The 21,532-nt window shown below is 38.8% G+C and overlaps 1 protein-coding gene across 2 annotated transcripts in view; it reads right to left on the bottom strand.

Moving 5' to 3' along the window:
* The window catches only part of SAMSN1 (SAM domain, SH3 domain and nuclear localization signals 1), a 96,931-nt gene that overhangs the window by 37,920 nt on the left and 37,479 nt on the right, over positions 1-21,532 (bottom strand). Inside the window, exons 8-9 of one of the 2 annotated variants that reach the window (XM_021299695.2) lie at positions 19,484-19,607; positions 17,985-18,367 (exon numbers count right to left, since the gene is read on the bottom strand). In XM_021299695.2, coding sequence (XP_021155370.2) covers positions 17,985-18,367; positions 19,484-19,607 — 507 coding nt within the window. Of the gene's footprint in view, positions 257-17,984; positions 18,368-19,483; positions 19,608-21,532 lie in introns of those variants that run through there. The other variant, XM_005511438.3, reaches the window with a different exon arrangement.

Below are 21,532 nucleotides of genomic sequence, written 5' to 3'. Positions count from 1 at the left end.
CTTTGGCTTTTGACTTTTCTCCTTATCAGACACGTTAGATGGTTTTCTCTTCAACATTTTTGATTTAGGCTTATCCAGCTGATGTGCAACTGCTCCTGGCTTGTGACCAAACTAAGTGCAACAAAGCGTACTGCACAAGCGTACACCACTTACGCCGTTCCTTGTTCTACCAGGATGTGACTTCACGCTGCTGCTCTGCAGCATGGGTGAGTGTGCTGAAATCTTCGGCTGGGGAGGGAGAGAGGAAGAAGGGAAGGAAGTGACGGGGAAGGAAAGAGAGAGGTGCGCTGAGGAGATGAGTTGCAAATAAGGATAGAGTTCAGGGTGGGAAATGCTCTAAAACTTATCTCCTTCTGTGTCACCATCAGGCCTAAGTGAGTCTTTGGACCATCTCAAGAAAATCGGCCTCATCCAATCTCATGTTTTCTCACTCAGCCTTGTGCCACTAACCGCACTCTTCACTTCAACTTGTGCTGGGACTTGAATCTGAAGGAGTGCTGTGCTTCAGAGGACCAAGGGCTATTACACCCCAGCAGATCTGTGCTGTGGCACATGGTCTAGCTGGTCCCTAACACCTTCCTTTCTCTCTTAGCTCTACATTAATGCAATAGAAGCAAGGAGATTGAATGTCACCATTTGGTAGAGAAGGGAAGTTTTCTAAAACCATCTGTTTTCTTTTACATGGTGCTATCATTTTTTGCCATTCATCGCAGAATTTGGACTCCCTGAACTTTTCAGTGCTCCATTATCCTTGATTTGGTGACAAAGTCACAGGGAGAAGTAGCAAGTCTAACAGAAGGCTCACAACACAGACGCAGAGGAATATGACAAATTAATAGTCCCTTATATACCCTTTAAAAATAACCCAGAGGCTAAAGGAAAACAGAGGTGTTAAGATAGTTTTTAATTTCTGCTTATTTTGCTTGATATTATTTGTCAAAGTCAAACAAACAGAAGTTCTGAGTATCCAAAATGAAACTTATTTGTTGTCAATCATAGGCCACAAAACCTGAAACCATGAAAAATTTCCAGCTCTTTGCTGAAAGTTGAAGACAAATTCTCAGTTTCAACCTCCAAACTTTTGGACAACCCACAGTTCTTCAATTAAATCTTCATTTAACATTACTACAAATGAAAAAAATAAATCTATTTATAAATGAGTTGCAAGAAAAAAGTTCAAGAGTAAGTGTAAAGAAAAAACTTTGGAAAATTCTTATTTTTTTCAAAATTTTGATAGCATTTTTTCAAAACTATGATTTTTTTTTAAAGCAAATATATTATAAGCAATTTTCACTCATAAGTTTCACATGGATACAAACTATTTTAAAAGAAGCAAGTCACTGTGGAGGTCTGTTGCACCGAATGAAAATTCAGAAGTCTCTGTGAATCCAAACACAGTGCACATACTTTTCTTTCTCTATGTCATCCTTTTAATATGAAATCTGGTTGAACTCAAATTTCAAGGAAAGAAAAAACAAGAAACCATCTAAACTGAAAGCCAAAGGAAATGATGGCTGAAAGCTGATGGGAAGTGCACAGGTCTTATTTCTTAGAATTGTGTTCCATAAATGCTTCTAACTTTTTGAAGCATGCATGATGAGACAGTGCTAGATAGGTAGGTAGTCACTTGGCTGAATTGTTCCCTTCTTCCTCTCTTATGTGAATAGACCAGGGAGGGATAAGACATTGATCAGCTGATTAATTCAGGTTGCTATTTGGACTTCTATTTACACATCTGAGAAAAGTTTTAGAGGCCTTCTTGAGTAGTGATGGGTGGGCAACTGAATGGACTGAGGCAGAAGGATGAAAAAATAATTATTGTATGCTAATGGTATGATGATATTTTCCTTTCCAGGCCTTCTAAGAATGCAGTGGGTAAAAAGGGGAGGAGAAACTGGAGTTAAGGTGCTGAGATTCTGCCAAATATAATGCCAGATTGTTCTCTAGGTTATTGGATTGCAGTGGAGTATGTGTTGAACCTCAACCCATTAACCAAGATGCTTCACTTCACATTTTAGTCTGAACTACACTAATTTGGAACAGAGTTGAATTTATTATTGTTATTAATAACCTATCAATCAGTGTTCATAATAGTTATTATTATTACTAATCAGTATTTAATTAATAATAATAATATTGACAAACTCTGAGTGGTGTGTTTCTTTCCTGTATCTTATAACAACACCTGAAAATTCTATTTAAGTTTCTAATGATAAGGAGGTTTTACCATGGACATTTAATCAACCTTAGTAATTCAGTAGGGCCGTATTTTGTTATAAAAGCTGTATATATGTCTTACAGTAATTAAACCTGATTATTTATTGACCCAGAAGCACATTGCAGTATATTGTTTTTATTTTTAATCTGATCCAAATGTGAGGATTAAATCAGACTGTGCTGATCATTAGACTGTGATTTCCTGTCTCAGGCCACTGTTAAAATCTTCATGATTAATAAAATGGGAACTCATCTGAAGAGTAATATATGAGCTTCCTTTCTGTAGAATATTTATTGTTAAACAGGAAGAAAGAGGCCATTTGAAGAGATATAGTACCCACCCATATCTATTTCCTTTCCTCATCCACATATCAGAAAAATTATAGCAGCTTGAAAGCTGACCTGATTATGTTCTTGCCCTTGGAAGGCTGACCCACACTAGTTTTAAAAAGCAACAAAATGAAGAAAATCAAACATACATAATGCTAAGTTCACTTAATTTAGTTAACCAATACATACCAAAGGGGGCACTTTTGAAATAAAAATTAATAATAAGATCGGTGCTTATATCCTTTAATTTTTCAAAGGGAAATGAATATCTATGTAAAATTAAACTAAAAATTCTCATACTTAGTTTTCTGTTGGACACAACTGCAGGTAACTTATTACATTTCCATGCTGGTCTTTGAACCTGATCCAAACCCCAGTGAAATCAATATAAATTTTTCAGGTGAATTTTATGGGACTTGGATTGAATCCTCCATCCTGAAATATTCAGGCAATTTCACTCATCTTTCTGGAAAGTCCTATGGGGAAACAGGCTATCCACTTAAAAATAATTAAGACAACCCCATGAGAATTATTCCCACTGTCAATATATTTATAAAAGGCAACATACATTATAGCTTATCATTATCATCATTGAGTTCTAAGGAATGGACCATGATGAATGTTCCTGGATATTCAGCTGTTTTATGTGCCTTCCTCCCACACAATATCAAGTGCTGCGACAGTGTCATATCAACTCAGTGGCCCCATCCCATTGCCTTGCCTTGAAAGGAAAGACCACTTCCAGTCTAAACTGCAAGCTTAAGCTTATTCTTTCAACACTTGATCGTTCTGATAAAACTAAAATGTAGAGTGAAAAGTAGATCGAAGGGTTTAACATACTGGCCACCTGTCAAAAAGGAAATGAAATGAGACTTTTTGTTTATTAGCAACTTGTTTTGCACTGCCCATCAGATAAACCTGGTCCAAGTTTAACCAGAGTCTCAGAGGTACCTTAGGGCTCTATGTTGCTTTCCCTAATGTTAAGCAATCCCATAGCATATTAGTTTGTTTATTTTAATTAAAATAAGACTTGTATTTTGTACAAGAAAGGAACCATGCCTTCAGCCTCTGCTTTTATGGCCATACCTCTCCCTGTATGATCTAGCTCCCTTAGGTATTGCAGAAATCTCAGAATAGCAAGAGGAGCTGAGTGACTAATTTGCAGTGAATAATTTACTTAACAAATTTAATCCTTATTTCCTCAAAGAATGTTCATGAGAAGAACACAATTTCCTCACATGTATTATTTATGGGCCAGAACATAGCTAGATACTTCCCTTTCTTGGTCTAATCTGAGCAGGGGCCAGCCCCAGCTACAGTCATTGCTACTCCTTGGCAGAGCTCTCTCCGTAAACTACTGCAGCAAAGACTTCATGGAAAAGAAAAGAAACAAGTGTGAAAAACTGGAGTGTCAACAACCCATGGAAGAAACCAGTGGTTGCAGGGTGGGCTGTCTTTCTAACTATTTAAACTAAACACTTACTTTTGATTTTAACTCCAAAGATTGAGGCTATGAGTTTCCACTGGGATGCTGAGGAATGTAGCTGGATGCTTAAGGTGCCATCTTTGATGCTCCCATACTCACTGCAAACCCATCACTGTAAGCATCCCAAACTTAGTACTGAAAACTGGTCCAAAATGCTTAGGGGCTGTATGCAAGAAGGTGTGTAATTTCCTATTGGGTAGATTCCTATGCACTTTTTATCAGGAATGAAAAATGAAGAAGCTAGAGAAACTCAGAGTCCTGGAGAGGCAAGAAAGGATTAAAGAATATTTTAAGTTTATGGGTTAGGACTAAATGGAGGGCAGACACAGATGACATTATAGTGGGGGTCTGCTACAGGGCACCCAACCAGGAAGACTAAGTGGATGAGGCCCTCTATAGACAAATAGAAGCAGCTTAATGTTCATGAGTCCTGGTCCTCAGAGGGGACTTCAGCTACCCCAACATCGGTAGAAGGGACACACAACAGGGCATACACAATCCAGGAAATTCCTGGAATATGTTGATCATAACTTCCTTCTCCAAGTGATAGAAGAGCCCTTGAGGAAAGGTGCTATGTCGGACTTTTTTCTCACCAGTAAGGAGGGAAATACAGCCTCTCTCAGACTACTGGGCTTTCTTTTTTTCCTGAAAAAACGTTTTTGTGATTCTTCCTTCTCTTATGCTAATCCTTTGCCACCAAGGTCAATGCAGTCACAAAGAAATATGTCAGGGACAGGCTATAGAGCATCACTACCAGAGCTCCTACTGAATTTAACAATGTGTCTGGTACAAAAAGGGTTGCTGCTCTGTGAGTAAGAATAAGTGTCTCCTTGCCAGGCCCTCAGACTGTGTCCTTGGCATGCTCCCAACACCGCCTGGCCTAAAGGGAAAATGGAGTACCAAGAACTTATCTCAAACTTGCCCCAACTCATTCTCTTGCATTAGCAGTAGATGAACAGATCAGTCATACCTACACTATATCAGGTTAGCACTAACACTAATAAAAATCTATACTATTGTGACAGAAGGATTCTTAAGGAGACTGGCTTTCACCAATTGAACAAACCCCTTTCTTATTACCTTGAAGAGTAAGAGTCAAAGTTGTATCTATATCTTCTAGGTATTCCTGTTGGGAAAACTCAAAGTCAGCAAGGTTGGTGTCTTGTAAGATACAGCCACAGGCTTATCCAGCATCTGTGTAATAATTTCCAGCCAAAGTATGTACGTCACTGGTGGTTTTCCTGTACAATTTAGTGTAAGCAGAATACACTTTACTGTTGGTGATGAATAAGAGAAAGTAACTAGTAGGGCGATGCTGCTGTGGGTTCAGGCATGTAAGTGAACAGCATACTGTTTCTCAGAGTGAATGTTAAAATGAATCTCAAAACTATATTGCAATGTTCATGCCTAGAACATCTCAACGGATTCTGGTAGTGAACACAGCAATTACTAATCAGCTACAAGGGCACTTTATCGCACGTAATTTGAAGGTTTATGACTGTTGTTTTATTGTTCTCCAGCTCAAGCTCAACTTCCCGGAAATGCATTTATAGATAAAGAGTGGCAGTTGCCTTGCACATCTATTCAGAAAGCTCAAATATGAGATTTTCAACAAAGGGAAGAGATATAAAAATAAATTTAGACTGTTTTAATCTCATACTAAAAATGTGACATGTTTCTTTTGGCATTTAGAAGACAGTCATAATCCACAAGCACTGGAAGTGCAGCAGGGGATTTTTTCAAGGTATGTACATGATGTCTGCCAGCCTATCTCTGATTAGAATCAAAATCAACAGAAGTAAATTCCGATTAACTCTAATGTGCAGCCTGCTGTCAGGAAACTCTTTGTAGTTTGAACCATCTTTTACCAGTAAACATCTCCTGCTGAATTTCTTCACTGAGTGGCAAGTCACTATGCCATCACAGTGTTAGGACTGTTGTGCAAATGCTAACATGAAAAGAAATAAAGTGTGGAACACTGCATATTCACTTGCAGGACTTCAATTTAATTTTCCTTCTAGAGGAAGTATTCAAGTGGGTGAAAATTGTAACTTGGAAGTGACATAAAGGGACAATATAGCTTTATTTGTAACTTAAAGCTTTATTTCTACCCATCTAACTGCTGTGATACCTGAGTGATAGCCAGCAGAAACATAAAAATGCTCCATCTTCAAGAAAAACGTGATTAGTTTCAACCTTACATTTTATTTTATTTTCTTAAAACCCTCAGTACCAGACCTGTGGGATTATCTGTTGCAACACTTGATTCAGGTGCAATTGAAGGCAATACCTTCAAAGTCAAGCAGGATGTGGGTCAGACTATCTCCATCAGCAGACCTGCCAAATCGCACATATTTCAGCTGCTGATTTGCCCTCACACTTACTTCCAGGCCTGAACCTCACTGCAGGGACGTCTGGATCCTGGTCTGTATGTCTGTCTGGCAGGTGTAGGTGTTTACACTGATCCATCAGCTATTTGCTCCAGGGCAGGGGAGACAGAGTGTGGGTAAGCTGCAGTCGTGCTGAGCTCCCCCATAAAGAAGAGGAGGTATTTTTTCTGAAGGATTTTGGGACCAAGTGCCTCACTGAGGAGGACTGGCCAGGTGATTACTGCATCCTGTACTGGTCATGGTTAGTATCCTGCTTGTCTCACTTGGAATTTCATAGGGCACTTTGGGCCAGGGCTGAATGATCACGATTGAGTCAGTTGTCCCAGGTCAGCTGAGCTTCATTAATGAGGTGGGAACATGCTCTTAGCCCATCAACAAGATGAAATGAAGCACCATCATGTAAATTTATTTCATCAAGGATTTAGGATAATATGCTTTATCTCCGGCTGTGGGCTAAAAGTAATCACAGAGACAGTCATGGTACTCCGTAGGTATAAGTTAATTACTCACATGTCAGTAACTTGTCTTTGGGGAGAGAAGGAAATGGAAAGGGAGGCTGTCTCCAAAACTGTGCTCTGTTGAAAGAGAAATGGATGCTTTGTCTCTTCACAAACACCCCATTTTTCTTCAGGATTCCCTCCAGCTTACCTCGCTGCTGACACAGAAAGCAGAGGTTGATGAAAAGGCAACAAAAGTTTTCCCTTTAATAGCTCCATGATCTACCAAAAGTTCTAGTGATCTACAAACAGCAAACTGGAGAGCACCCCAGGAGCAGCAAAACTCTGAAAGCTAGATACAGGGCTGCTATGTACAGCAAGTAATTTTTAAAATAGATGTACAAACTTGTGAAATGCTCCTCTAGTTTGGGAGGTGAAAGTTCACAAAAATCTTTGAAATGTTTTTGGGGTCAAACACCCATATAAACCTAAATAATAATACCTAAAACCCTAAAAAAATAGCATCCTCATGTACCATACACACACAAACTTATTAGATTTAGAAAACAATATTTTAAATCCAAGGGAAGACAGAATTAACACCACCTGTGATACCTGAATCTCACCCCTAAGCACACATGTTTTATGATGTTTTTTAATTATGTGGCTTCAATATTTACCACATTTTCTCTACTGAATGTCTGTCTCATTCAGACATGCAAAGAATGATTTTGAGTGAAGGTGTCAGACCCTGCAAATAAACTGTTTGAACTCCTGTCCTTCTGGTGCATAAGTTAGTACTTGTACTCTCGCTCAAGCAACAAACATCTGGTGTGTAAAACAATATTATCCTCATTCTGCAAATGAAGCCTGGGGCAGACAAGTTAAGTGATTTTCTAATATTTCAGAAGAGGTCTGTAGAAGTGCAAAGAATCAAATCTGCATTATCTACATCCTAAATCACTGGATCATGATTCACAGATTTAAGGAAGCTATGATACTATGAAGAACTAGCATAAGGATTTATTTTGTCATTATAGTTTAGTGAAATGCTAAGAAATTGTGTTAAAACTTATTTACTTTGCAGATGATTATTGACTACACAAAATCCTCAGTTTTTGACCCTGTGGGTAGGTGTGCCGAAAATTTGAATGAATATAACTGCAAGTGAAGTTTTGGGAGGCTGACTTCAAGTCTTTCAGACTAAAATATCTGAATAATATCTTGCCTATCATCTTAAAATGGCGACCAGAATTAACCGATTTTGCCTTTTTCGACCTGTACACATCTTTCTGTAGGATGTGATCTGTCATCTACATTTATCTGAGAACAAGAACTATCTTGTGAGCTAGCATGGCATCTAACACCCTAGTCCCCTGTCATAACTGAGGCCACACGTGTTGCTGTATTGCCACGCTGGTTAATTTTTGGGGGACTTATGTGGAAGCAAGGATGATCTGCAAGGAAGGAAATCTAGGTTTTAAAACACCTACACAATCCAAAACTAAATACAGAAACCCTCAAAATACCTGCAAAATTTTCTGTCTCATGATCTTAAACTATCTGAACTCTTGATTTTCCCACTTCCCACACAGTTTGTCGTCATTTCTTGTGGTATGGTATCAAATGTAAGTTGTAAATAGAAATGAACGAGAAGTTTCGTGCCATTTTACCTAATTAATTTAATCCTTTCATGAAAGATATTGAGCCAGATTTCTTTAAATGGATTGGAGTGAAAGCACTTCCAGCAAAAATTATGTTAGGTTCAAGTTTCCAGTTTGTTTTGCTTATATATTAGGTAAGGTGAATTTTTTTAATCAATTAAATGTCTACAGAAAGTCAGTTGAGAAATTTCATAACCATAGATGAATTCCTTCCAAAATAAAAGAGAATACTGAGACACAAATCACTGCCCAGTTCTTTCTGAAAAGCCCTGATCTTTGGCTTCTAATCATCTGTTCATATACCTGAAAGTGTTTAAATAGAATTAGAGTTGTGTCCACTGTTTGTCTGTTGTTTCACTTCCAATCTTATTTTTCAGACCCTGTTTTTGTTCATTTTACCCACCATTATTTTTCAAAGCTGGATGAAAACCCAGTATTCAAATCAAATTTTCAGTTTCTAAAAACAAGTTTGAAATTATGCAAGACATATCCTGCTTTTGGAGAATGTCACAACAAAAGTACTTGTTTTACTGGACTTTGAAACACATTCATCTTAATAATGATGCAGTACTGGAAAACTTCATGCCTTTCTGGCACTGAAAATCTCTCTTTCATTTATGCCATTGCTGAGCACCGATATTTTGTGACTTTTCCTACATTTCTATGTGAGGGAGATGGAAACAGAACTAATTTCTTCTCATTTATGAAAGGCTTATTTCCCAACTGGGCATTACAGGAACACTTTCAAGCACACAAAAATGACTTATCAAAGAGAATAACTAGCTCAAGCTACACTCGCAAAACAAACAAGCAAACATAATCAGCTCCTAAGCCAGATCAGAACTTCCAGAAAATTAATGTTCCCTAAAAGAAAAGTCATTTGAATTAGCAGGGAAGAAGACAAGGAATATCAGGCATTGTTGTATTCACTGCTACCTACCACTTATGTATTCTTTTATCTTAAGGTTGGTAAGTATCTTTGAGTCAGCTTGTGGCTTCCTTACTGAAGCCTAAGCTTCAAAAATGTTACCAAATTAGTAAAGTGGGCAGCACTTTAATTTCAGCTTAATCAGGGACACTGAAGAAATCTGAAGCTAAGCTTGCTTGTTCTCCTGAATAAAGATGAACACACATAAAAGGTATACTAAGTTAATGCAAGCAAAGTGAAAGTTGAATATTTTGACTACAAATGAGAAGCTTGCCGCCAATTCAACAAGCACGAGATCAGGCCAAAGTTTTAGGTTTCAAAAGTGAATCTATGCAGAAGTGAAACTGCATTACTTTGTGTAAGGAGATAAATGGCACTTAAATATTGCAGTCTTGGATAGGCAGACCCCAAAGGAACCTGATGTCTTCATTTGTCAAAATATTGCTACCAGTATCAGGAGTTAATGCATTAGCACAACACAGGATGAAAACACAGCCTGTATTAGCTGATTCATTCAGCAGGAGGACTGCTCAAGAAGAGTAATGTATATATGTTATTCTTTTTACAGTGTATGAAAAGAAATGATAGCTTTTACATTTTTTTTTAATATAAAAAATCAAGAAGAAAAATGTCAGTTATAAAATACTGGACTGATAGCAGATCCACAGAAGGATATTATCACAGCACAGGTATATAAAGCAGCAGACATATAATACTATCTTATTTCTTTCTGTACACAAAAGTGCACCATTTTGGCAATTCTAAAGGATGCTAACAGGAAGTCATCCTTTCATCAGACAGTTTGTTATCAACAGCTGCACTTAGTTTAATTATATTTTGACTCTTAATCATGTTTCATGAAGCAGGTGGCATTCCTTTTTTCTATTAAGAATTCACATGCCATTTACGAAGAATAAGTATATGAAATGCAAAATTTTCCATGCACTTTCAGCAACTCTGTTGCCCTTCATATTACATTCATGACAGTAATTGAAAATAACCTTTCATTTCTCTCTCTAGGTGTAGCTCTGCAGTACCTAACAGCTATATCAGAAGCAAACCCATGAAATCTGCTGAGGTGAATTGAAAAGTTCTTCTGCAGTTATCTGCAACCATATTAAAGATGTTATGGTACTTTAAAATATCTTTTGTTGCAAATAAATTCACTTAATTATCATTCTGCTGTTAATACACTAGCAAGTACTAGATATCCAACTTACAGAACAGTCCAGAAGTGTTTGGAGGGAAAAGTTTGGAATTGTTAAGCTTTTTAGTAGAGTTAGGTATATGTACCTCTAAGATTAATGGACATAATTCCCTATATCACTATGAAAAGTCTAGTAAATTATTAAAAATATAAAATAGGACAGGAGTTACCATAGTGAAGAGCAGCAGCATCAGATTTTTTGTGTTTTTTAAAACCTACTTTAAAACTACATCAAAGTCACCACAGATGAAGACACCAAATTACTAAATTTTTCACCTTACTATGAAGGAAGTAGCAAAAATCACTGTGGGATGCAGAATGGCAGTGGCAGATATTTGCTATCAGCATGGTGCAGTGGTGCAGCTATGGTGAGGCTGGGTGCCCTCCCAGGCTCCTCTCTTAGAAGCACAAAGCTTGAGAGATGAAGCCTTGCATGTTAAGAGGTGATTTTCTCTCACTTTTTTGTATTTCAACTTCCTGATATAACAGTTTCTTAAATAAAGCTCCCTGTGAGAAGACACAAAGTAAGGCTGTAGACACTGAAGCACTGAGAAAAGGAATGCTCCTAAGTTCACTAGCACTTTTATCTTTTTTTTCTGCCATGGATCTTGACTTTTCTTCTGTTTTAAAATCAAAGCCATTCAAATTTCATCAGCATTTGACTGCAACAGACATGCATAAATATATCTCTATTCCTACCCCTTCAAGAGGCTTAAAATCCAAAATAAACTTTCACAAGATTCTGAGACAGAGTTTGAACTAGGAAATAGGAAGTGTCTTCGAATTTAACCATGTGCTAGATTTAGATGTAGCACTATTCCTTTTTGTTTATCAGTTCTTGTGTTTTTGAAGGCTCTGAAGCCTGGGGAACACAGGTGCTAACAGGGTGAAGGACTGAGCCAATGGACTAATGGGGAGAGCAGGGTAACAGGTGAAATCAGTTAGAATGTTATAAAAAGCAACAGGAAATCTGTCAAGGGACTTATAAATGAAGATAAGATGAAAGAGAAACAGCTGGAGGTAGTTTCATATCTTAGAAAACAAATCCTGTGCTCATGTCTCAGCCACAGCTTGTCACCTGAACACCTTCCATCATGGTTTTAGAATCATAGAATAGTTTGGGTTGGAAGGCATTTTCCAAGGTCATCTAATCCAACCCCCTTGCAATAAGCAGGGACATCTTCAACTAGATCAGGTTGCTCAGAGCCCCATCCAGCCTGGCCTTGAATGCCTCCAGTGATGGGGCATCTACCACCTCTCTGGGCAACCAGAGCCAGTGTTTTACCACCCAAATACTGGAACAGGTTGTCCAGAGAGGCAACCTGTTTTGACTGCTTTGGTTGCTGCCACCCTTTCAGCTGCTCTTTATTCTTCCCTGGGCAAAGACTTTGGGCCTCAGCTTGCATATAGCAAAGCAGGACTTCCTAACACCAGTAGAAAACAAATCGATATTTTGTGAGAAGCTGGCTTCCTGCCTTGTTACTGAAATAGGAACGAGTAAGAGCTACAGCTTTGGAAAGGATCACTTACTACTGACATGGAAGCATCTAGAGTGACCAGAGCAGTTGAAAATTGGTGTGTCAGAAAAGCAATTTGGGGATTTCAAGGCATTATTTTTGGTTCTATTTCTGTGCCAAATGAGGATTCAAAATGTAATTGAAAATGCTCTTCTAAGGCATATTCTAAGGCACATTCAGGTGTCTCTCAACAGAAAGACATTAGCTGAAGAAAGAAAAAAAAAAGCAGAAAACTGTCAAATTGCATAAGAAAACTGAGCAGCCAGAAAGTCCATTAAAGCCCACAGCATTCTAGTGTGCTGGAGAAACTGCTGGCTGAAATGAAGTGGAAATCTTCCAGCAGCCATTCTCTGGGCTGAGCAAAGAGTCAAATGCAGCTTTCAGATTTGAAGCCCATTTGAACACTATCTGTCTTGTCCGTTCATTACTGGCCATCCATACTCTTCTTCTCCACTCCAGTAACCTGGTATACCCCTCTGGTATCACAGGAGATTCAATAGCCCATGTAAACCTTAAAGCACTTCTTATAGCACTTCTTTGAGAAACAAGATGGTCAGGAGCAGCAGAGGCAGTACAGAATGCAGGGTAAAGGTGATCATAGTAAGCAAGCAAGGCTGCTTTGGGGCAACCAGGAACCAGAACTTATTAAGCAGAATGTGTCAGGAGAATTCAGGACAAGAAAAATGTCCAAAAATAGAGCTGAAAAGAAGAGAGTTTCTTCAACAAACAAGGGAGTGTCAAACTAGACATGCCTGCTAAGGGTCAAAGGGAGATGCTGAGAAATGGCTTGTCTGGAAAGAAAGCCAGCCAGACCTCGAGGAAAGCAAAAAGCCACAAACCCCACTGAACTGGCATAAAACCATGGCCATAATGGCAGGGCTAATGTAACCATGATAAGACCATAACATATTCCTGAGAGAAATATGGAGAGGATGAACACAGGCATTAGCCAAAAAAGTCACTTGCAGTTTTCCCAGAGTTGATGTTCATTTCATTGCAATGTAATGCATTCATATGGGATAGAAACCAATCTCTTGAAGCTTTCTACTCTCCTCTTAACCTAAAAATGGGAGAGAAAACGTACCTTGCTCCACAGCACCCTTAGAGTTTTTCCTCACCAAAACCCCAGATCTTCTCTAGCCTTGGGAAGTGACCCTTGGCTTTTCATCCTCACTGAATATCAAACACAGGTTGCAACAGCTAAACATTCTTACAGTGTCAATGACTAAATTCTTCTTCTGTTAAACCTAACCATGCTTCTAAAACACTGCAAGAAAAGAAATCCACTTCCAGTATCTCTCTACTGATTTTTCTCCAACAGATGTGTCCTCTCCCTTTGCTGTAAAGGATGCCTGTGTCATCCAACAAACACAGCTTTCCTACTGGACAGTTATTGGGAGAGTGGATGGACTGGTCAGTGAAGCAGCATGTTCAAGTATTGAGGGAGAGGAGAAAGGGACCCATCAGCTTTTTGCTCTCTGTCTCAGGCTGTCCGAGACAGTCTGGGAACACTTTTGTGAAGATGACTCCTCAGTTGTGAGCCCACTATGTGCTCCATTCTGTGCTTGTTTCAGGGCCAGTAAAGCCCATTAAGATCCTGTACTTTCCAAGCTTCTGAGTCTAGATTTCCCATGCCTTACATGAGGTTGCAAAAGTCTTATGCAATAACATAGATAGAGAAAAAGCAACAGAAGGCTGAAAATGGCTTGTATAAAAGTCATATGGACATGGCACTTCTAAGTATACTACTCAGTTAAGGTAGTGAAGATCTTAGTGTATCATTGAACCACAGAATCTCCTGTGTTGGAAGGGACCCACAAGGATCACTGAGTCCAACTCCTGTCACTGCATATAACAGCCCCACAGTTCACACCATGTATCTGAGGGTGTTGTCTGGGAGCCACAGTATAAAAAAGATATAAAGTTACTGGAGAGTGTCCAGAAGAGGGCTACAAAGCTGGTGAAGGGTTTGGAGAGGAAGCCATAGGAGGCACAGCTAAAGTCACTTGGTTTGTTCAGCCTGGAGAAGAGGAGGCTAAGAGGAGACCTCATTGCAGTCTACAACTTCCTCACAACAGGAGGAGGAAGGGTAGGCACCGAACTCTTCTCTTTAGTGACCAATGACAAAATCAGAGGGAATGGCAGGAAGATGTGCCGAGAAAAGACTCTTCACCCAGAGGGTGGTGGAGCACTGGAACAGGCTCCCCAGCAAGGTGTCACAGTCCCAAGCTTGACAGTGTTCAAGAACAGACTGGACAATGCCCTCAGACACATGGTGTGAACTGTGGGGTTGTCATGAATAAAAGGAGGGCAGCTTCTAGTAACCACATTTTAAAAAAAAATAAAAAAAGAGAAAAGAGAGTCTGAGACAGACAGCTGAACTGTTTTCTGCAGGGCTAAGACCCAATAACCTTTCACATTAAGGTCAAGTGGTCGTTAGAGTGGTGTCTGGACATTATTTTCTTCCATCCTCTGCCTGATTTTAAGCTGATTCATAACATTATGAACACTGGCCTGGATCATTCCTTTCTCTCCCCAATGTATTTTGTGGTAATATGAAAAAATGCAGCAGCATAGTTGTTTCTTTATCTAAGAATGTTCTGTTTGTTTGTTTGTTTTCTTTTTTCCTTTATTTTTTTTTTCCTGAAGTATTCAGTGTTTTCTTAAATATATTCTTCCACTTTCTAAGGAAGAACTATTTACAAATTACATCTGCTTAGGAAGAATATCAGTAACAATGATTTCACATGGCAATCTTGACACACCAAAAAAAGCAATGATCTGTGTTGCCCCTAGCAAAACTTCCACCAGCCACTAATGATATTGTAAACAGCTGAACAATGCAGAAAAACATTACCTATGTCTCAGTTAACTTTGCACAAAATTGCTAACAGTGGCACCATATCTATAAAATGGTAACACAGCACACTCTGTTCTGTATTTAATTCAAGAATAGAAATGCAAACATTTAAAATGTTTTCATAATACACGAAGGTGGAAAGGATGGGTGAGATCTGAGTTCTCTCCAATGTCTCTGTGCTGGAGGCAATCAGCTAACACAGGTGTTTATAGTGTGTTTAACTGGGGGAGGCTGAAGGAAGAGGAGGTCTAGTAATTTGGTGAGCCTCTTGTAGCTCCAGAGGAATGTGACTTTTGCAGTGTGTTCTCACGGTTCTTATTTAGGTGACCAGCCTGGATGATCTCTGTCAGACTTTTTATTGTTTTAGGTGAAACAAACAATGGCAATACACAACACCATAAGGGAGGTCATGTAAAGTGCTGAGGAGGAAGAAAGGAAGAAGAAGAAAGGAGTCAAGGGAAGAAACTGGAGGAAGGGAATCAGGGTCACTCTTATTTTGTCCCTCTAAACAGCAATCTGTCATGAAGAGATCTAGTTCTTTTTCCTTGTGAATATGTAAGAGCACTACTTAATTTACTAGCTGTAATTCAAGTTTTAATAAAGACTAGGCTGAATCAGCTTTGCATACGTTGCTGAGTCTGGGTAGTATGCATCCAACGTAGATATTTGTATGTCCCCCAAACCAGATCAGACAGTTTGTTGACGGAATAGCAGAACCTTGGATCTTAGTCTGGCGTCTACCAGTTTGGCCTGTTTGCCTTAATTCAGGACATACCAACTAGCCTTTCATCAGTACATGTCAAGCTATCTCCCCCATATCACGCTGAAGCAAAGACAGCAGAGTAGTAGCCAAGCCAAGATCAGCCAAGAAAATTAAATGATACTTTACTCATAAAATCAGAAAGAGTATTATGGAATATATTGGTTTTACTCTAATAAGTAAATCAACATCATAAAGAACATCTGCATCATCCCCAATGTCTGATCCCCTCATAGTAAAACCACCAGTGTCTACTTATTTGATTCTTAAAAAGCAGAACTGAAAATCCAGTCTTTTTAATCTTCAATTGAGCCAGTTGGTAGAATGCAAATGCAAAGACTGAGATGTCATGCCATTGCCTGTAATCTAAATCTAAAGACACTAAGCCCACAGAGATTCTTTAAAGTCAGGGATCCCATCAGGAAAGCAGATGGCAAAATAAACAATAATACAGAAAAAAAAAAAGCACTAAACCTCTTGCTGGCACTTAATAGTAACACGGGTAGGACAAATCACACCAGGATAGAGAATGTTAACAGCCTGTTTGTAACAAAATGAAATAAAATTATTTGAATTGACAGTTACACTCTCATAAATCTGACTGACACATCTATAATTATTTTGCCCTGGGACTTCAACCTTAACTTCAGATGCTGAAAGTTGTTTTCATTAGGAGCAGGCATACAATGGAACCCAGCATCTCTGACACAATTTGGGTTCTGCAAACAGAAGGACTTACCCAACAGAGCACAGTATTTGTTCACAGGTCCCAGCCTATTTCTGCCAACACCTTGCCTTGAAGGTCTGTCTCCAGGCTATCTCCTGGGGGTTTGCAGTGCTGAGGCTGTCCAGGGTTTCATTTTTGCAGCTTTCTCTTATTTTCCAGGGATAGTTTCCTTTTTCTCTCTTCTAATTAGACTTCCATCAATCAAAGCTTTAGCCTTTCTGTTTTCTATGTCAAATCCCAGGAAAATCTTCTGGGCTATGTTCAGCTAGATAAATCCCATGTTTCAGGTACTGCCTGTTGTTATGTCAGCAGCTGTGTCATTGAAAAGAAACTGAATGACTACCACCATGTAACAAAAAAATATGGTTGTGTGTGTATGTTTACTAATGACATATGGACATGCATTAGAAAAAATTGCTTTTCACAGCAGGAGACTCTCTGATCTAAGGTTCTGGTTGCTCAGGTCTCCATTTGAACACTCAGCTGGCAGGTTTCAGGAGGCAAGCTGCCTCCTGTGGTTTAGATGTATGTTCTTGGGGACTGGCCTTATCGCACGGTGAGAACCAGCTCTGTCCCTGAACCAGTGTAGAGGGAATTGGCATAAAGGGAAAAGAGGCTACTCTTTACCTCTTCCTTGATATTCTTCAGTCAAGCAGTCATCCTCCATGTTCTTACCACTATGTGGAGTGCCAAAAAACCTGCTGTGACCAGTGAGGAGAGGGAGAAAAGCCTCATTGCAGCAGCAATATTTTGCAAATCTCATCAACTAAGGTGTTTGTTTGTTTGTTTTCTAGTTTTAAATAGCCCTTTAAAAAAGTCAGCAATTAAAGTAGTAAAACCTCCTCCAGATAGCTATCCAGAAAGATAATTTCAGACGACGGTCAAACTCTGCTCCTTTATATCTGTCCCTAAGAACTTCTTGCTGCCACAAAGGTAATTGCTAAAGTAGGCTCGACCAGCTAAGCTGATCCAAGAAGGAGGAAACATCAATGCCGCTTCAACCTCTGACATTTTGTCTAAGTATCTCCAGTGTCCTTTACCAGCATTGCAGTGACCTCTAGGGGCCCGATCCAAGCCCACTGGCTTCGTTGGCCCCTACTGAGTTACCCCAGACTTCCAGAAAGTTTTCTAAGCCTGGAAGGATGACTATTTAATGTGCAGATGACAAAAAAAAAAAAAAAAAAAAGCAAAACAGTATGTCTGATGAGAAACAGAATAGCCTAAAGCCTTCCATCTCAATGCTGCTGATGTTTGCATGATTAAAAATGAACTACCTAGGGCTATACAAACCCCTAGTGTTAGGCTGAACAATGCATTCCCAACCATTTACCTGAAACCTAAATTAGGTTTATTGCATTTCATAACCACATGGAAGATGACAGTACCTCTTTAATGCTGAATCAGAGCAAAAAGTTTCCACTTTTTATGAATATCAGCACAAAAGAAACCACTTCGACTTACCCAGGAATACTGTAGATCCACATCAGTTAGGGAACAGGTAAGATGTGACTGATGAGAAGAACAAGTACAGTTTTCCCATTCTTCTATTTTTGAAATAAAGAAGTCACAAGGACAGAGCTGGTTATCAGGAAATGGTTTCCAATCACTCCACAAGTGAAACTCGGTTTCAGAATGGATTGAAATAGTTCCAAAGTTATTAAGCCTGGAAATGTATGAGCGGCCCAGAGATGCGGAAATAAAATCTGCCCTAGTCTCAGTCTCAGTCTCTTCTTTTCTCCTCACATTGTCTTTCCAGGTCTTCTTTTCCTGAGGTTTTGTCAGTTTCATGCAAGAAGTCAGTGCTTCTTCATCCTCTTCAGAGAGATGAGCATCTTCTAATGTATCTTTAAAAAAGGCAAATTGTCCTGTTATAAAATGTTGCAATTCATAGAGAAAATAGAAAACTGTCTGTTGCATTCTGTGTAATGAAAAAGCCAAGAACTCCATAAAAAACAAATTATAATGATAATCAGGGAGATGGAAAGGATTTTGTACTGGGTCAGACATCTGAGCCAAAAGCAAGATTTATTCTCTATTTGGTAAATGTGTCTTGTTCCCTCAAAAGCCTGGAAAATTGTACTGGTTCTGCACTGAACATGAAAATTTGCTAATAGAATGTCAAACTGCTGCATAGTTGCAGAGAGCATGAGTTTAGCTTAAATACTGGAAAGGTTTGGAAAGCTTTTCTGGATAATTCCTCTCCCACCCCATCCCAGGATGTATGTTGTAGTTACAGAGTAGTTGCTGAAGTCCACATTTCTTTCTATGTTTCAACCCAGGCAATGATTTGGCTGTGTCAGTAGTTCATCACCCAGCTTACTCATTTTGATAAAACTGGTTTAAAAATAAGCATATACACGAATGCATTGTACAGCAAATGCATGCACCGATAAATTAATATTGGCAAAACAAGTTCAGACAAAGAACTGCTGCACAGTCAGATCAGTGATCTATAGGAAGCTCAAGAAAATAACCTCAGCTCAGCATCAGTTCAGAATTCCTGTGTCTTATGGCCACAGGCAATGATGAGAGGCTGACTTGCTTATCATACCGCAGACCTTCTTGTGCTCCCAGCTGCTACTGACTCATGGATTTAACACTGAAAGTTATCTTTGCATTTGTGAGTTTTGCCTTTCTGATCCGAAATGTGATACAAAACTAAGAACTGCTCTAAAACCAAATTGTCCCCAGCACAGAGGCCCCACTGTTATACAACTCTATTTAGCTAAAATCCCCACTTGCGAGATATACTGTTACAAAACTCAAGCTAGTGTGACAGGAAACAGGTTTTCACACTATGAGGAAGTCAGCACTGAAGTGGTATCACAGTAACATCTCAGCTGGGGTTTGAAAATCGTTGGCGGTGAATGACAGACCAGGACAGGATTGTTTACACTTATATTCAATACAGTGTCATTTACCAAATGCTGGAAAGAATGCTGATATGATGCTTTACTTACTGAGCGGGAGCAAAACATGTTTGACATCTTCCAAGCTTTGTGCACTTGTTTTTTTGGTTCGGACTAATTTCTGTAATCGTTTTAATGTTCCCATGGACTCTGCTTTATCATCTGGTTCTGTACCCTGGAAAAACAAACAAACTAACCAACAAACCAAAGACGTCCGAAGTATGAGAACCCTACAAATAAAAACTAAGGGTAACATGGTGCTTATTTTGAGAATGAAAAAGTCTGAAATTCAAAGAACTAATCATCTACACAATGCTTTAAAAGTTAGGCACTTCCTCCTTGGGACCAAGAGATACAAGAAAGGAAAAAGGCAAGTCACAAGAGGCATCAAACTTACATCAGTCTTTGTATTGCTGTTTACATATTACTTTTCTTTAATGACCCAGTATTAAATAATATTTAAACCAGATTAGTTCAAGAAAACTTTTTAATATATGCATCCACTACATTATCCAGAAGCATTTAAGGTATGCACAGAAACCACAGATGTGGTGAGTTACTGCATTTATGTGTGTATGGGCATGTGTTCTGAAATATTGATGACTTCCTTTATTCAAGGCCTTGTTTCCATTCCTAGATTAAATGACAATAACTTAAATGACAATTCAAATCTGTCATTGTACATTTCAACAAGGTCCTACTGAAGAAACTCAAGTTTTGGATACTACAGGCTCCTAGAGCAGGAACTTGATGAACGCTTAGGCATTTCACATGATTTCACTTTTGTTAAACTACCTGATATTTTTCAAATCAGTCCAGAAACACTTGAGTTCTCTTCCAACCTGAACCTGAACTCCTCTGTGAGCTTCAGAGAGAAATTTCATACTTTAACAGCAAATAACCTCTCTTCCACAGTCAAATGCTGTGTTCTACATAGGATGTCTGCTTTTCATTACAAAACAAAACAAAAAATCATAAATGAGTAAAACTGTACTTCACCAGTTCCACTTTTTGGAACAATACTGTCTGGTTTCTAGGAATATTCACCTATTTATACAGATAATGACTTTGGCCTACTGTGGCACTGTATCTTTGGTGATATTACAAGTGATTAAGTGCTAGTGCTGATATTATCAGAAGGTAGAAATGCAGAGACCTGTAATGCACTCTCCTCAACAATTAGGTCACACATCATAGATCCTTTCTGCTTCCTCATATGCATAATCCTCTGAGAGAAAGTCATCAGGGAATTTACCAGCACAGTCTAATGAACAGTGGGCAGGCTGCTTAGGGATGGATCTCAAGAGATTCTGAACTCCTCAGCTTTCATTTCAGTAAGAGTCTTTTTGCAAAGTCTTAGCATGAAGCACTTCTGAAGTCCCAGCATTCACATGTTACAAGTTACATCCATCCCCTGTAGCAATGATAAGGGAGAGGGTGTATATTAATTTCAGATTTTAAAAAAGACCGCCACTCACGTGACAGAAAACTGCTTATAAAGATGGCTGTGCTTCAAGTGCCAAAGATTCTGATATTTTTCTGTGAAGACATGAGGTTCTGTAAGCAGAAAGAGAAGTCCAAGACTTTTACGCCCAGGCAAAGGACATTTTTCTGTGTATTGAGTTAGTCTTGTGTCACTAGACAATTGTATTGAAGTTATTATAAGTTGTAGCAGAGTTAGAGGAAGTTAAGTGAGAATAGGTGAGATGTTGCCTATATATTCAGATGTTTGATTTTAAACTTTGAAGGGGTTTGCGCCATATGATCTGCACCACCAGTTCATCTTGGTCCAGCTATAAATTAACGTGGGAATTTAATAGCCTACAGAATCTGGTATAACCTTCTCACGTAAGACCAATGGACTAGCAGAATATTGGAAACTGTCTTGAGCCAAGCATGACCCCGTAAAATAAAAATATAACCACATGTATAAAGTTACACACAAAAAATCTGAAACTACTTCATTCTTTCAGGAATTATTCTGATGAAATATTCTTAGCTATGTAAAACCTTGGTATTATTATTATTAGTCTATCTCTAGATACACCTTTAATGGCTTCCTTCATGGCTGATACAGATTAGCAAAATTCCATTCATGCT

Source organism: Columba livia, chromosome 1 (assembly GCF_036013475.1).
Source record: "Columba livia isolate bColLiv1 breed racing homer chromosome 1, bColLiv1.pat.W.v2, whole genome shotgun sequence".
Classification (NCBI taxonomy): Eukaryota; Metazoa; Chordata; class Aves; order Columbiformes; family Columbidae; genus Columba; species Columba livia.
This window is presented reverse-complemented; position numbering and strand designations above follow the sequence as displayed.